Source organism: Geotrypetes seraphini, chromosome 8 (assembly GCF_902459505.1).
Source record: "Geotrypetes seraphini chromosome 8, aGeoSer1.1, whole genome shotgun sequence".
NCBI lineage: Eukaryota > Metazoa > Chordata > Amphibia > Gymnophiona > Dermophiidae > Geotrypetes > Geotrypetes seraphini.
This window is the reverse complement of record NC_047091.1, coordinates 62,497,645-62,514,808: the sequence shown is the minus strand read 5'-3', so window position 1 is coordinate 62,514,808 and position 17,164 is coordinate 62,497,645. Positions and strand designations below refer to the sequence as shown.

General features: G+C 44.4%; 1 protein-coding gene across 12 annotated transcripts in view; it reads right to left on the bottom strand.

The window, feature by feature from the left end:
* RYR1 (ryanodine receptor 1) overlaps positions 1-17,164 on the bottom strand; it is a 314,039-nt gene that overhangs the window by 22,324 nt on the left and 274,551 nt on the right. For all 12 annotated transcript variants that reach the window (XM_033954047.1, XM_033954059.1, XM_033954057.1 and 9 more), the window contains 7 exons: positions 11,810-13,119; positions 11,252-11,319; positions 10,758-10,941; positions 9,894-9,980; positions 9,514-9,738; positions 8,451-8,581; positions 248-290 (listed from right to left, as the gene is read on the bottom strand). In XM_033954047.1, coding sequence (XP_033809938.1) covers positions 248-290; positions 8,451-8,581; positions 9,514-9,738; positions 9,894-9,980; positions 10,758-10,941; positions 11,252-11,319; positions 11,810-13,119 — 2,048 coding nt within the window. The remainder of the gene's footprint in view (positions 1-247; positions 291-8,450; positions 8,582-9,513; positions 9,739-9,893; positions 9,981-10,757; positions 10,942-11,251; positions 11,320-11,809; positions 13,120-17,164) is intronic.

Below are 17,164 nucleotides of genomic sequence, written 5' to 3'. Positions count from 1 at the left end.
CCAGGTCTTTGTTCATGTTATTCACACAGATTCTCAGATTTACTGGATATGTGGGTATAGAATATATGAATTTAGTGAGGATAAAGAGGGCAGGCTGCAATGTGTGCAAAGAACATGGATCTTAATGAAGGCTTATTCAAGTACCTGTGTGATAGAAAAGTCCAAAAAAGATAGACCTGTAGAAAGAGTTCCAGCATACCACCCACAAAAACAACCCACCCAAAAACACACATTCTCTCTCTCTTACCTTTCTCTTCACAAATTTGTCCCAGTAGTTACTTGGGAAAGACCTGCCAATGACAAAAGCAGTTCAAACATTAAGAATGGTCATACCCTGGAACTGAAGATGCAATGTTTTAATGGGCCAAGCAAGTATCCACATAGAGTGAAACCAGAACATCCAGGGATCTACAGGACATGATGCATGACACAGACTTTACTAGGAAGCAACAGACATTTTCCCTCTTGCAGGCACATTTTTGCATGTAGGAATCAAAATTGCATACATAGGTTAAAGAATGGTGCCTGTTAGGCTTGGGATCTTGATTAGCAAAGTTTGTAAAGAATTGATCTCTAGTATAAGCCTCTGATTTCTGAATGAATTTTACACACATCCAGGGAGGGGGGTGATATGTAATTATATTATTATTTGTTAGATATAAGTGCCGATTATTGTATCATTTGTTCATATGTTCTATTGTACTTTGTGTTTGTTTTTGAAACTAAAATATTTTTTTTTTTAAAGATGCTTTAGCTATGTTTGTTTACTTATTTGTATGTTGGTTATATGATGATTATATTTGTAGTTTTGTAAAATGCTTAGGTTTAGGCAGGTTAGAAATTTTTTAAATAAATAAATAATTGTAAATTAGGTGCTAACTGGCACCAGCAACAATAATCAGTGATAATTTTTAGTTACTTGTGTTAACCGCACTTAGAGGTTGTTCTAGAAAAGTACATAACTCCAAGTGGGGGTGCATGTGGGAGGGACATAAGCAGTAGAGAATGACACAGGGACAAATTTCTCCCCGTCCCCGCAGGAACTCATTTTCTCGTCCCGTCCCAGTGAGTTATTTTCTTGTCCCTGCCCCATTCCTGCAAGCTCCGTCCTTATCTGCACAAGCCTCAAACACTTTAAAATCATAAGTAGCAACATTCTAGTGCTCAGATTGTGATGTCATAATGCCTTATTCCACCAATGCCTAAGCTCCGTCCTCCTCTGCACAAGCCTCAACACTTTCAAATCATAAGTACTGTAGCAACACTCTAGAGCTCAGACTGTGATGTCATAATGCCTCATTCCACCAATGCCTAAGCTCCGTCCTCATCTGCACAAGCCTCAAACACTTTCAAATCATAAGTGTTCGAGGCTTGTGTGGTTAAGGCAGAGCTTTCAGGAATAGGGCAGGGACAAGGAAAGGGACAGTGACAAAACTCATGCGGATGGGGGAAATTGAGTTCCTGCGGGGATGGGGACAAAAATGTCCCCATGTCATTCTCTAATGAGCAGGTCAGGAGTGGGCCAAACATTTACGCATTAAGGCTACTGATTGAGCAGTATATGAAGAACTGAATAATCATATTCTTTATGTTGTCATCATCCTCTTGGGTAGATGAGCACATATGATTCCTATTTAGTTCTCTCCAACACCTACTTTTCCCATGCCTCACCACAAGGCTCTTTAATTGTCTAAATAGCCAGTATTATTACTGTGGACACTGCCTCCTAGGTCTCTTGTGTAACCTGCCAGGCAGATCTGCCCACAATTTAGACCGCGAGCCCACTGGGGACAGAAAAAGTACCTGTACATAATATCTATCTACCTCGCCAATTGCTTTGGCTGTACCACAGCAAGATCACCTTCCATTTCCACTAGGACTTCTAGGGGTTAATGCTACAATTGGATGTCACAAGTTAGGTAACAAGATGGCGCATGCTGAGTGAGAATTCTATGATAGCATCTGTGCGCCAAGACTGCAATAGAATACTAGAGGAAGTCAGGATCTAAACACCTATTCTATACGAAATAACAAAGTGGCATTCAATCATCCAAAATGTGGTGAATGGGCAATTTTGAGTGATTGAATGGCCCTTCATTATTTCGTATTGAATAAGAGTTTATTCCTTTTGAGGTTGGCGATCAATAGTTATTTATACAGTGGTACCTTGGATTACGAGCATAATCTGCTCCAGGAGCATGCTCGTAATGCAAAATGCTCGTTTATCAAAGCGAGTTTCCCCATAGGTTCCCACCCCCCCTCCCCACCCCGAGGCCAGCAGCGCTGCTCCCCCCTCACGAGAACCGGCATTGCTCCCCCGAAGGCCCCCCTCACGAACCGGCACCTCCCCCCGCGATCCGGCACCCCCCGCCGCCATCGGGCACCCCCCCGCCCCGCGACCTGTGGTCCCCCAACCCACCCGAACCCTCTTCTTACTTTAGTGTAGCCTCCGCACCGGCACCAGCATGTCCTGTGTGTTGGTGCCGGTGCCCGAAGATCTGCCTCCTGTGCTGGGCCTTGAGCATGCGCACATGCTCAAGGCCCAGCACAGGAGGCAGATCTTCGGGCTCCGGCACCAACGCACAGGACATGCTGGTGCCTGAGCCAGTGCGGAGGCTACACTAAAGTAAGAAGAGGGTTCGGGTGGGTTTGGGGGACCTCAGGTCGCGGCGGGGGGGGGGGGGGCCCGATGGCAGCGGGGGGTGCTGGATCACAGGAGGGAGGCTGCCGGATCGCGGGGGGGAGGTGCTCGCAAATCGAGACGCGCTCAGTTTCCGAGGCGCCGATTATGCGAATGTTTTGCTCGTCTTGCAAAACACTCACAAACTGGTGCACTCGTAAACCGAGGTACCACTGTACTTCCCTCTTGTTTTTGGATTTTAGGATCTACACACCTACATTTAGGCATGCCCGCTTAAGCCGGCAATAGCAGGTGTAAACACATGCACCTAAACGGTCCTTTAGAACAGTGGTTCCCAACCCTGTCCTGGAGGAACACCAGGCCAATCGGGTTTTCAGGCTAGCCCTAATGAATATGCATGAGAGAGATTTGCATATGATGGAAGTGATAGGCATGCAAATTTGCTTCATGCATATTCATTAGGGCTAGCCTGAAAACCCAATTGGCCTGGTGTTCCTCCAGGACAGGGTTGGGAACCACTGCTTTAGAATATGACTTTATGAGGATCAAGGCTGGTATGGGCTTTGGCGGCAACTCCAGGAAGCAGGACCGGAGCTAGGCAGTCCTGTGCTCCCAAATTGGAAGGGACAAACAGAGACTAAGGGGTCCTTTTATTAAGCCGCGCTAGCGGGGTTAGCACGTCGGACATTTCATCACGCGATAACCTCCGCGGCCGGCTAAAAAACTAACGCCTGCTCAATGCAGGCGTTAGCGGCTAGCGCGGCAGGCGGTTTAACGCGCGATATTACATGCATTAAACCCCTACCGCAGCTTGATAAAAGGACCCCTAAGGTGCTCATACTTATTGCAACAAGAAAATGCCGGCCCAAAAAAGTCCGCTATGCTAAAGATATTAATATTGTCATAAGTATTTGTGAACTATACAAAATTACTTAACTTTGAACAGTGACTGGTTCCGACGTGCACGTTTCGTTTGCTGCGTCAGGGAACCGACAATAACAGCTGAGTTTTAAAGCTGGTAGTGAAGTCACATTGGATTACAAAACTAGATATCTCAAAAAAGTGTTTCTTCTTAAACGTTTCAAAACGTTTTGAAACGTTTAAGAAGAAACACTTTTTTGAGATATCTAGTTTTGTAATCCAATGTGACTTCACTACCAGCTTTAAAACTCAGCTGTTATTGTCGGTTCCCTGACGCAGCAAACGAAACGTGCACGTCGGAACCAGTCACTGTTCAAAGTTAAGTCATTTTGTATAGTTCACAAATACTTATGACAATATTAATATCTTTAGCATAGCGGATAAGCTAGCGCATACAAAGAATATTTAAGATTCAAAAGCTTTTTTTGAACACTGCAATGATTGGTAGGTGAGGCCGAGTAATCAGCCTTCATGTCTCTGAGCAGAGTTCTAAGCAAAAAACAAGCTTACTAAGCATATTGATGAATGTGGTGACTTTATTTTTTGTGCTACCGATTTCTTTAGTCACTCAACAGTAACCTTATTGTGTAAGAGTTACCCCTGTATATTTTGTTTGACTTGGCCCAAAAAAGTCGGCATAGTGGAGTCAATGCACTGGAAACTAACAGGTGTATTAAACACTCAGTCACAAAATAAACCCTTTAAAAATGATATAAATAGGTCTAATGTACAATGGAGCAATAATCTTATTATTGTATGAAACTCACACAGTCTCATGCGCTAAAGTTTTGCCAACTTATTGATTTTCATATTATCATGTAGTTATCATGTACTTTTAATCTATACTTATTTTAGTTTATATTGTGTTTATTTTTATTCATTAGTTTTAATGCTTGTATTAGTTACTTAGAATTTTATTATGTATGATATTATTATTATATTGTATGCTGAGTACCTATTGCAGTGGTCTCAAACTCGCGGCCCGGGGGCCACATGCAGCCCGCCAGGTACTATTTTGAGGCTCTCGGTATGTTTATCATAATCATAAAAAGTAAAATAAAACAGTTTCTTGATCATATGTCTCTTTAGCTATAAATTACAATATTATTATCAAGACTTAGCTAAAAGGAAAGATTTATAAACTATAAAGAGTTTTTACCTTGTGCAAAATTGTCACTTCTTTAATAAGACATTAACTATTTTTTTCCTGAGGCCCTCCAAGTACCTACAAATCCAAAATGTGGCCCTGGAAAGGGTTTGAGTTTGAGACCACTGACCTATTGTGTAAACCGCTTTGAACTGCTGGTTAGGTGGTATATAAAAATAAATTATTATTATTATTATTCTATTTCAGCAACTTAGAACAGCTGACAAATGGCGTGGCAGTAGAAGGGACTTCAATTAATGGATGAAGTCATCGGAACCAACACGGTCCGTGTTTCGGCTTATATGACTGCCTTCATCGGGGGTCCATTGCTGGAAATACAATGCCAAAGATGAACTTATAGGTAAAAGCACACTAGAGGCAAATAACGTCAATGCTGAGCAAATGCCACATTTGTCAGCTGTTCTAAGTTGCTGAAATAGAAGTCAATAAGGTGAAAATACTTTAGCGCATGAGAATGTGACTTTGGTACAATAATTGGATTATTGCTCCATTTTACATTTGAGCTTTTTACATAATTTTTAAAGGGTTTATTTTGTAACTGAGAATTTAATAAACCTGTTAGCTTCCAGTGCATTGACTCCACTTCGCTGACTCTTTCTTGCCCTGTCAAATGAATTAAAATGGGGACACTAAACTCAATACAGTGGTGCCTCGCATAACGAACGCCTCGCACAGCGAACGCTGCGCACAACGAACTTTATGTCTTGCTCCCTACAACGAACTTCGTTTCACACAACGAAGTCGCCCGAGCTGCATCCTTCCGCGCAGGCACTGCGCTTAACTGCCCTCTCTCCGCCTGGCTCCCTCTTGCCCCCCCGACTCCCCGACACGATCGGGGCAAAAAGGAGCCCAAGCCCTCTTGCCCCGCCGATTCCCCAACTCCCCGACAATATCGGGCCAGGAGGGAGCCCAAGTCCTCCTGGCCACGGCGACCCCCTAACCCCACCCTGCACTACATTACGGGCAGGAGGGATCCCAGGCCCTCCTGCCCTCGACGCAAACCCCCCTCCCCCCAATGACCGCCCCCCCCAAGAACCTCCGACCGCCCCCCCAGCCAACCCGCGACCCCCCTGGCCGACCCCCACGACACCCCCACCCCCCTTCCCCGTACCTTTCTGTAGTTGGCCGGACAGACGGGAGCCAAACCCGCCTGTCCGGCAGGCAGCCAACGACGGAATGAGGCCGGATTGGCCCATCCGTCCCAAAGCTCCGCCTACTGGTGGGGCCTAAGGCGCCTGGGCCAATCAGAATAGGCCCGGGAGCCTTAGGTCCCTCCTGGGGGCGGGGCCTGAGGCACATGGGCCCAACCCGACCATGTGCCTCAGGCCCTGCCCCCAGGAGGGACCTAAGGCTCCCGGGCCTATTCTGATTGGCCCAGGCGCCTTAGGCCCCACCAGTAGGCGGAGCTTTGGGACGGATGGGCCAATCCGGCCTCATTCCGTCATTGGCTGCCTGCCGGACAGGCGGGTTTGGCTCCCGTCTGTCCGGCCAACTACAGAAAGGTACGGGGAAGGGGGGTGGGGGTGTCGTGGGGGTCGGCCAGGGGGGTCGCGGGTCGGCTGGGGGGGCGGTCGGAGGTTCTTGGGGGGGGCGGTCGTTGGGGGGAGGGGGGTTTGCGTCGAGGGCAGGTGGGCCTGGGATCCCTCCTGCCCGTAATGTAGTACGGGGTGGGGTTAGGGGGTCGCCGTGGCCAGGAGGATTTAGGCTCCCTCCTGGCCCGAACAACTAGGGGGGGGGGTCGCCAGGGCCAGGAGGACTTACCGTAAGCACCGTAAGGAGGTAAAGAAGGAGATGTTAGGGCATGTAAAGTAAGGGCATGTAAACAGTACCCGGCGTATAAGACGACCCCCGACTTTGGGGAGGATTTTAAGGTACTGAAAAGTCGTCTTATACGCCGGCAAATACGGTATGTTTTTAGATGTATCTAAATAAAAATAATAACAAAAAATTTATCTTTTTTTATGTCATCTTAGCATATTTTATGCTACAGAACGAATTATTTTTTTTAACATGTATTGTTATGGGAAAACGCGTTTCACATAACGAACTTTTCGCATAACAAACTTGCTCCTGGAACCAATTAAGTTCGTTGTGTGAGGCACCACTGTACTTCCAAGAAATTGAGTGATTAAAGAGAATATGTCGTATCTAATAGAAAATCACTCTTGTAAGGAGTAAAGTTCAGTACTTGAAAAATGTTATCAACTAGTGATGAAACTGATGCTCAGAGACTCGAAGGCAATAAACAGGGGAGAACCCCAAAACTACTGCCTCACCACCCAACCATCGCATGTTCAAAAGACTTTAGTTGATATCAAGAATGATGTAATGTCTCAAAATGCTGTGTACCACACAATCTACTGCAAGGATGTCAAAGTCCCTCCTCGAGGGCCGTAATCCAGTCGGGTTTTCAGGATTTCCCCAATGACTATGCATGAGATCTATTTGCATGCACTGCTTTCATTGTATGCTAATAGATTTCATGCATATTCATTAAGGAAATCCTGAAAACCTGACTGGATTGCGGCCCTCGAGGAGGGACTTTGACACTCCTGGTCTACTATATTCACATATCATTAGAATTTCACAATAGCAAATTTATCCTAGCTTGCAGGTTCCGACGTGGCACGTTTTGATCCTGCGTTAGGGAACCGATAATACAATGCAAAAAGTTTATAGCTTAAGCCAGTGGTTCCCAAACCCTGTCCTGGGGGACCGCCCAGCCAGTCGGGTTTTCAAGATATCCCTAATGAATATGCATGAGAGAGATTTGCATACCTGTCACTTCCATTATATGCAAATCTCTCTCATGCATATTCATTAGGGATATCTTGAAAACCCGACTGGCTGGGGGTCCCCCAGGACAAGGTTTGGGAACCACTGGCTTAGGCGGTTTAGTCTCAAAAATGTTGCTAAACATCTCAAAATGTAACCTACAGGTTTACTTCCTCGTCGAAACAAGAGAAGGAAGTAGGGGAAAACACCCTCCAGGGACTCAAGACAAAGTTAGACAAGTTCCTGCTGAACCAGAACGTACGCAGGTAGGGCTAGTCTGAGTTAGTGCGCTGGTATTTGACCAGAGGGCCGCTGCGTGAGTGCACTGCTGGGCACGATGGACCAGTGGTTCGACCCAGCAGTGGCAATTCTTATGTTCTTATGGCTGAAATAAGTAAACCTGTCGGTTACATTTTGAGATGTTTAGCAACATTTTTGAGACCACACCGCCTAAGCTATAAACTTTTTGCATTGTATTATCGGTTCCCTGATGCAGGATCGAAACGTGTCACGTCGGAACCTGCAAGCTAAGATAAGCTTGCTATTTTGAAATTCGAATTATATGTGAATACAGCAGACTGTGTGGTACATAACATTTTGAGACAATGTATCATTCTTGATATCAACTAAAGTCTTTTTGAACATGCAGATGATTTTCGGTGAGGCAGTAGTTTTAGGGGTTCTCCCCTGTTTATTGCCTTCGGGTCTCTGAGCATCAGTTTCCTCACTAGTTGATACATTTTTCAAGTACTGAGCTTTAATCCTTACAGGGGTGATTTTCTATTAACTACGACTCTTTCTTGCAGGCATTCTTTGCATTAAGTAGAGTTTGAGGTTTCTTCGCTTGTTGTTCATACTTATTGCACCTGAATGCAATCTGCCTTGAACTAGTTCTGAAACAGTGTGAGCTCAATCCCATAATCCCCTTCCTTTTGATTTACGTACGGTGTGTTCAGCACCAGGCGATCCCACTGTCCTTTGATGTCATCATCTTCCGGCTGTTCCGTAATGTAAACCCCATCAAACTCCAGTTTACGAGCTAGCTCCTTCTCACGCTTGAAGATTACGAGAGGAACCTGATCATTGGTGGGAGAAAGATGTCAAGTGAGGGAAGCATTAACTTGCACAGTTCACAGTAAGATAAGCCACATCTGATCCGCTGCACCTGTGCCAGCAAGACTCCCACGGATGAAGGATGGAGGTAGATGGGATGGAGATTTCTGCATAGGGCTGGATAGATGTAGGACTTCCAAGAAGAAATAGAAGATGGTGATTTATTTAAAGATGAAAGTCAAGATAGATCTTTTTGTCAAAGAGGGTGGGAGGCTGAACAGGGAGGAAGAGCCTATTTGTGGGTTTTAGAGGTGGGGAAGATGGTTCATAGACAACGGCGCGAGACAAAGGCGCGCCTGGACAATTGAGTGCAGCTTGGAGGCGCGCGCCGCTCTAAATTACTGTTTTTAGGGCTCCGACGGGGGGGCGTGGGGGGAAAACCCCCCCACTTTACTTAAGAGACATCGCGCCGGCGTTATGGGGGGTTGTAACTCTCCACATTTTACTGTAAACTTAACTTTTTCCCTAAAAACAGGGAAAAAGTGAAGTTTTCAGTAAAATGTGGGGGGTTACAACCCCCCAAACCCCCCACAACGCGGCGCGATGTCTATTAAGTAAAGTGGGGGGGGGTTCCCCCACACACACCCCCGTCGGAGCCCTAAAAACAGTAATTTAGAGTGGTGCGTGCCTCCGCGCTGCACTCAATTGTCTGGGCGCGCCTTTGTCCTGACACCGGGGAAGATAGGCTTGGTTTTAACAAAATAAACCTGCAATTTGTCATTTTGTGGGGGGGGGGGGGAGAGGGACAGGAGAGTTCTAGTGGATGAAGAAATGGGGTGTTTTTAGTTAGCCTAACTCTCACTGTGGTCACTGTTGAAAAAGAGATGCAGACAGGGCTAAAGCCATAACCACACATGGGCTTGACTAGTAGATACTGGAAGCCACACCCTCTTACCTTAAGGCAATTGTAACCAATGATGCAGAGGAAAGAAATCAAGGTGTGAACGATGGACAGGAATTGCAGCGTGGGTTGCATGTATCCAGTGCTTTCCTCCAGGAAGAAATAGACGATACTCTCTTCATCATCATCCTCTTCTCCGCTTTCAAGCCCAGATCCTTCCAGTTCCTCCTCAAACCCAGATCCTTCAAACTCATCAGCACCAAGGGGTGATTCGGACACCTGAAAAGCATCTCATGGGTCAGAAAAAAAAGCAAATACATGGATCACAGACTCATCCCGGTGCTCTGGTCAAAAATGAACCAGAGGAACTCTGGTAGGTATTGGGGGGGGGGAGGGTAAGGGTTCCCTGTGATGGGAGAGATTCCTGTGCTCACCTTGTAGAACAGCAGGATAAAGTTGATTGCGAAAGACAGAAAGAGAGCCAGAAAGCGCAAGTTGTAGAAATTCCTGGACAAGTAATTCTAGAAGGACAAATAGTGAAATTTGACAGAACTAAACAAGATTCAACTTAAAAATCAACCATTTTAACTCATATTAATTATTACCAATGTTATATGTTATAATAAGAGAAAGAGGGGGAAAATGGTTATTTTCTTTTTCATTTGTATATTAAGATGCATTTTATTAAAACTTTTAATGTTATATTATCTGTAATGCACTGCCAATGTTTGGAAATTCAATAAAGATTTATAAAAAAAAAAAAAAATCAACCATTTTGCTTTATTTATTTGTTTAAAAGACTTCTAAGTCCGCCTAAAAACTAAGCGGATTACCATACACACATAAAATATTACGGGATCCTTTTACTAAGACGCGCTAACCGTTTTAGCGTGCTCTAAATATTAGCACGTGCTAAACACTAATGTCTTCATTTTATTCCGTGGACGTGTTAGCATTTAGCCTTAGCCTTAGTAAAAGAGGGGGTAACTAAACATGGGGCTCCTTTTACAAAGGTGCGTTAGGGCCTTAGCACGCGGAATAGCGCGCACTAAATTGCCATGCACGCTAGACCTTAACGCCAGCATTGAGCTGGCGTTATTCTAGAAGCATACCGCGCGGTAATTTTGTGCGTGTGCTAAAAACGCTGTCTTATTCTTGAAATCATTCTACTACCCCCCTTCTCAGGCTTTTCTAGATTTTTCTGCACTCACCATATCCACGGAGTAACCACATCCCCCTTCCCCCCGTGACTGAAAAAAATTGTTTTCTTGTTAATTGATCAGCAAGAATGGACGTACGAGGAACTTAACCCTCTGGATCTCCAGTTCATTCCAGAACTCCATGCCCCCTTCACTGCTCTCTTGTTTTTTCTCCCTCTGAGCCGTCTTCTTCTTCTCCTTGGTGACATCCTTGGGCTCTTCAGATTCCGTGGGTTCTTCCGGCGACTCTTCCTTCTCTGCTAACTTCTCTCCATTTTCAGCACTGAAAGCGCCACCCCCAGAATGGAAAAAAGAAAAAAAATTAAGAAGTTAGGTCAATAACAAGACAATGAACATGGGCTTATTTCTGTAGCCCTCAATGTCCTGTAAGAAGCTCAAAGTCATTTATTACAATAGTCCATCCTGTGTTCAAGAAAGTTGGGAAGAGTATGCAAATTTTGGCCTATTCCAGTTGACCTGAACTTTCCCAGAAGATCTTTCACTCATCATTTCTCTCATTTTTACCTGCAGAAAATAGAGGGATTTGGGAGTGATGGGATGTGTGAAAATAATAGTTCAGGAAGATGACTTACTCTGCTTTTTCAGGTTCTACTGGTATCTCCTCAGTTTTCTCAGGCTCCTCCAAAGGCTCCTCCTCATCCTAGATATTATGAATACAGCTGTAAATATTGTTTGTTGACAGGTAGGGGATGGAAGACAATTTATTTCTCTTTGTTGGTTTAATCATTGTTCTGGATATCTTGCACATCTAAATGCAATGTTATTACATACATTTCTAGAACATGAAGAGAGCAGGAAAAATTGTGAAAAGAACTGCTCATAATCCATTTTAATGGATAAAACCCAGAGTAGGTAAATGAACCTAACCCTATTTCTCCAAAAGGAATGACGTGGACAATTCTGGTAGTCTGAGAGTTTAACCCAGACATGGGCAAACTACGGCCCGCAGGCAATATCCGGCCTGTTTAGTTTTTTAAATCTGGCCCGCTGACCATCTTCGAACCCCACCAACCATGAGCCCTACATACCTCCTTCTAGAGCAGCGTCGGGCTGGCAACTTTAACCACTATGACAACCAACCAAAAGAACTCATAAAAAAATAAATCCAGTGACTTTCTCTGTAAACTTACCCCAAACTTTCTTTTGAGGATGGGTGAACCCTCTGGAGTAGGTGGCTCCACTGGTGTTGTATCTCCCATATCTCCTAGGCCTCCAGGTGCATCTGGTGCATACAGTCGATAATGGGTGCCTTCTTTCCTTAGGTCCAGACCAAATACTTCCGTTCCCTGTTCATGAACTTCTTCCGTGTCAGTATCCACAAAGTCCATCACATCACCTGGTTCTGGGACTTCAGTGCTAATTACTGGAGGAGGTCCATCACCATGAATTTCATCTTGGGTTGGATCAGGCATGCTGGCAAGGATCTCTGTCACCGTCATCTTTTTGGCACCTTCTACTAAGCTCCCTCCAAAGAGTGTATGCCAAATGATCAGGAAGAAGCCCTTGCAGACATTGTAGATGAAAAAAACAATTCCAATCAATAAAGTCCAAAAGAAGGAAACTACCACCTGCAGAATTTCCTTCAGAGTCATTTTCTTCACCTTACGAAACTGCTTTCTTAAGTTCCTGTATGTGAACATCTTGAAAAAACTGACCACATTGTTCACAAACTCTCCAAAGGCTGATGAAGGCTCACTAGGATCCATGCTCTTCTCAGTTTCTGTGCCTTCTGAGCCTTCTCCTTCATCATCCTCAACTTCAGCTTTCTCTTCTTCACACTCAGAGATCTGAGCAGCAATCTGCATCTCAAATATGGTATCTTCACAGAAGTTGATGAAAAGCTCCATCTTTTCTGACTCGCCACCTTCGTTCACCACATCAAAAATGAACTGCCGCTTAGATTCCTTTACCTGGGGCATTTCCCACTGGGCTTTGTTGGTCTCACTGATCTCAAAATAGATTCTTTCAATCTTCTTGCTGGCACCCATAATCTCAATCCGTCCCAGGTAAGGTTTGAAGTAGCCAATAATGCTTTCAGCCAACACAAGGAAGTTCTGGAGTCTTGTATCATGAGGGACATGTTCAGAGAGGTTGGTGAGCAAGACAGCAATGTTGAAACCAATGTCTTTTGCTGGCTCTTGGAATCTGTTGGCAAATTCTTCATAGTTGATCATTTCATTCTCATCTGCTTCTGAACAGGACAAGAGGAATTGGATCTCAGGGGGTGAGTACTGTTTCTGACTGTCCATAGCCTTCTGGAAATCCTTCTTAGAAATAAGTCCTCTTGGATCAGTGACATAGTCCTTGAAAGCATCAGAGGCCACGATGTCTTTGAGTTTTAGGAACATGTCAAAGAACTTAAGGATCATCTCTACGTTGCTGGAAGACTCCACCAGCATATCCACCATCTGCCGAGCAATTGTTCCATTTACCACATTACCTGGAAGAAGAAAAGATGATGTGACCATGCAAAGGTTTCCGTCATTCTGCAGACAATCTGCATCAATGCCTACATATAAATCATAGAATCTACATTCAAGAGATATAAGCTAGGGGCCAAATGGCAGATGATCCAAGGTTTTGATCCTTCTCCTCTTATGGGGGTCTAAGTGAGACGAAGATTGCAGTGCTGAAGTGGCATTCTAAGTCTCTGCACACAGGATCAACTAAGACGGAGGCTTGTACCAAAAACAGCCAGCCAGAGAACACCTGGGAAGTGGTTCAACAGCGAGCTGCATCCTGCTTTCAGTTTCAGAATGCCAGTTGGCTTATGCGCCTCAAGGGGTAGGAGGGAGAAAGTGGTGATGGGACCTGCAGAAAATGTACAAGCTACTAGAAGTTGTAACAGATAGAGCTCTGATGAGAGCCAGATGGATACAAAATTGTGAAACGAGGATTATAAAAAAGGGACACCAGAAAATACAGGTTATCCCAGAACCAAATGAGAATTTGTTTACCTTAGCTTTCTTTTATAAAGTTATTTTTGAGGGGGACCTATAACCCAGTACATGATGGCAGATAAAGACCTGCAAAGTTCATCTAGTCTGTCCAACAAAGTGGTCAAAGCTGTGCTTATGCGGGCCCTAGCCACCCACGCTTAAATATTAGTTGTCAGAGGCATAGCGAGGATGAGTGCTTATACCTTCCTTATACCTTTTTAACTTCAGTGCAAGCAGCCACCAACTTACTGCCCACGTCGGCTTCGGCGCTCTGATGTCACTTCCTAGGTGCGGGTCCCGGAAGTGACGTCAGAGAGAGCGCCGAAGCCGACGTGGACAGCAAGTTGGTGGCTGCTTGCGCTGAAGTTAAAAAAGTACAGAGGAAAGGGAGGAGCGGGGCCGGCAGGGGGTGGAGAAAAGGAGGGGTGCTGGCGCCTGGGGCAGAACTCCCCCTCACTCCCCTCTTACTACGCCACTGTTGGTCATCAAAACTCCTAAGCAAAACAAAGAAAAATCCAAAGAATCTGCAGTGAAAAGCGAACACCAAACACAAGAAAAAATTGCAGATAGAAATGTACAAGGACAGGAATCTTTATTTTAAAAAAATATATAAATTTATAATCCTTTAAAAATGACCCTCATATACATGGAATGTGGACCCTACATGGTCCGTGTTTCGGAAAAATGTCCTCAGGGGTCCGAGATGTCCAATGTATCACATGTAGAGAGTAATACAGAAAACAACATAGTAATATGGTCGCCAAAATTTTTGAAACTGAGAAGAACACAACATAAGAATTCCCGCTGCTGGGTCAGACCACTGGTCCATCGTACCAATCAGTCCACTCACGCGGCGGCCCTTTGGTCAAAGACCAGTGCTCTAACTTAGTCCAGCCTTACCTGCGTATGTTCCGGTTTAGCAGGCGCCGGACACCTCCCCCATCAGCTTTCAGCTTCCTCTGCCGCCGCGCAGCGGCGGCGAGCCGGACACCTCCCCCATCAGGTCAGCTGATGTTCTATTTAAACAAGCCTTCTGCGGCGCACGCTGTTCACTGCACTCCAGCACTACCTACCTGGCACCTCAGAACTCTGCTGTCTTGCTTCACTACTGTTTTATGTTTTTATCTTAAAACTTTCAATTTTACCTGATTTTAATTCGTTTTACTGTTTAATCCTTTTAGCTTTCAGCTTCCTCTGCCGCCGCGCAGCGGCGGCGAGCCGGACACCTCCCCCATCAGGTCAGCTGATGTTCTATTTAAACAAGCCTTCTGCGGCGCACGCTGTTCACTGCACTCCAGCACTACCTACCTGGCACCTCAGAACTCTGCTGTCTTGCTTCACTACTGTTTTATGTTTTTATCTTAAAACTTTCAATTTTACCTGATTTTAATTCGTTTTACTGTTTAATCCTTTTAGCTTTCAGCTTCCTCTGCCGCCGCGCAGCGGCGGCGAGCCGGACACCTCCCCCATCAGGTCAGCTGATGTTCTATTTAAACAAGCCTTCTGCGGCGCACGCTGTTCACTGCACTCCAGCACTACCTACCTGGCACCTCAGAACTCTGCTGTCTTGCTTCACTACTGTTTTATGTTTTTATCTTAAAACTTTCAATTTTACCTGATTTTAATTCGTTTTACTGTTTAATCCTTTTAGCTTTCAGCTTCCTCTGCCGCCGCGCAGCGGCGGCGAGCCGGACACCTCCCCCATCAGGTCAGCTGATGTTCTATTTAAACAAGCCTTCTGCGGCGCACGCTGTTCACTGCACTCCAGCACTACCTACCTGGCACCTCAGAACTCTGCTGTCTTGCTTCACTACTGTTTTATGTTTTTATCTTAAAACTTTCAATTTTACCTGATTTTAATTCGTTTTACTGTTTAATCCTTTTAGCTTTCAGCTTCCTCTGCCGCCGCGCAGCGGCGGCGAGCCGGACACCTCCCCCATCAGGTCAGCTGATGTTCTATTTAAACAAGCCTTCTGCGGCGCACGCCGCAGAGGCGCGCGCCTTCGGCGCGCGCCGAAGGAGCGCGCAAAAGGAGCAGGCCCTGCTCCTTAGTGCGCTCCTTCGTGCGCAACCGGAGGGCGACACTAAATTGCAATATACTAATTTCTTCCACACTTCTATTAGATTCAGAACTCTCTATATTCTTGGCCTATTATATTTTATATCGTCAATTTCATTCCCTTTTCTTAACCAATCAATAACACCTCTCCAACCAAACTTAACAACGCAAGATTCAATGGAGAAATACAATATCCCATCCTATTGGGGTCATCGCCCCAAAAGACTTAAACCTGATAATCTTCATTATTCCTCTCTCATAAATATTCCTACCACATTCGTATCCAATAACTCAGGAACTATTAACACCAATATGTTCAGCTTTGGTCTAATTAATGTCAGATCTGTCAAAAACAAATATCATTTAATTAAAGATGAAATTGAAAATAATAACCTTCAAGCTTTATTCATCACAGAAACTTGGCTCGCAGACGGAGAAGAGGCCTATCTATCATACTGCTGTCCCCCAAACTTTAGCTATATATTCAATCACAGATACAACCGCAAGGGTGGAGGCGTAGCTGTAATCTTCAAAAATAACCTCCTAAGTTTATTAGACAAATCTCCAAAATCTGCTCCAATTGAATATTTACAATTAAAATGTAATTTTAACAGCCATATCAACTTTCTCTTACTATATGTCCCTCCACCTTTAAACGCTAACAAACTTTCATTACTTCAAGATACTTTATTTGATTTTTCTTCATCTACCAATATTCCATACATCCTTGGTGACTTAAATATCCATTTTGATGATCCTCTGAACCCTACTACACAAGATTTACTAAACGTTCTCAACCCTCTTAACATCCACCCACAAATAACGGTCCCAACACACATTGCAAATCATACATTGGACATGATTTTCTTACCATCTTCACAAAGACCAAACTTCTCTGATCTGTTGGTCTCTCCTATCCCTTGGTCAGATCATCACTTTATAACTTTCAGAATCCACATGCCTAGAAATATTCATACTGACATATCACCCAAAACTAAAACTGTTACCTTTAGAGAGTTTAAAAACCTGGAAGATAAAGATTTAACCTCCATCCTCGACCCAGACATTCTAACTACTTACTCCAATTCTATTACAAATCAACTATCAGCTTGGAACTCATCCTTGACATTTCTCTTAGATTCAATTTCACCCCTGATTTCTAAAACCATCTCCATACGCAAGTTTAATAATCCCTGGTATAGCGCAGAGTTACACTTAACTAAACAGCAATTACGCTCATTAGAAAGAAAATGGCGTAAATACAAGACTCCAGACAACCTACAAAATTACAAGGATATGGTTAAGATATACAAAACTAAAATTAATTTGGCCAAAAAGTCCTACTTTTCTAAAAAAATTGAAAAAGCTAAAAACTCCACTATCCTTTACAATATTTTAAAATCAATGGATCCCATAAATAAATTAAAAACCTCCTCCCGCATATCTTCGCTCAAAGCCCAAGACTTAGCTGACGCATTTAATCTTAA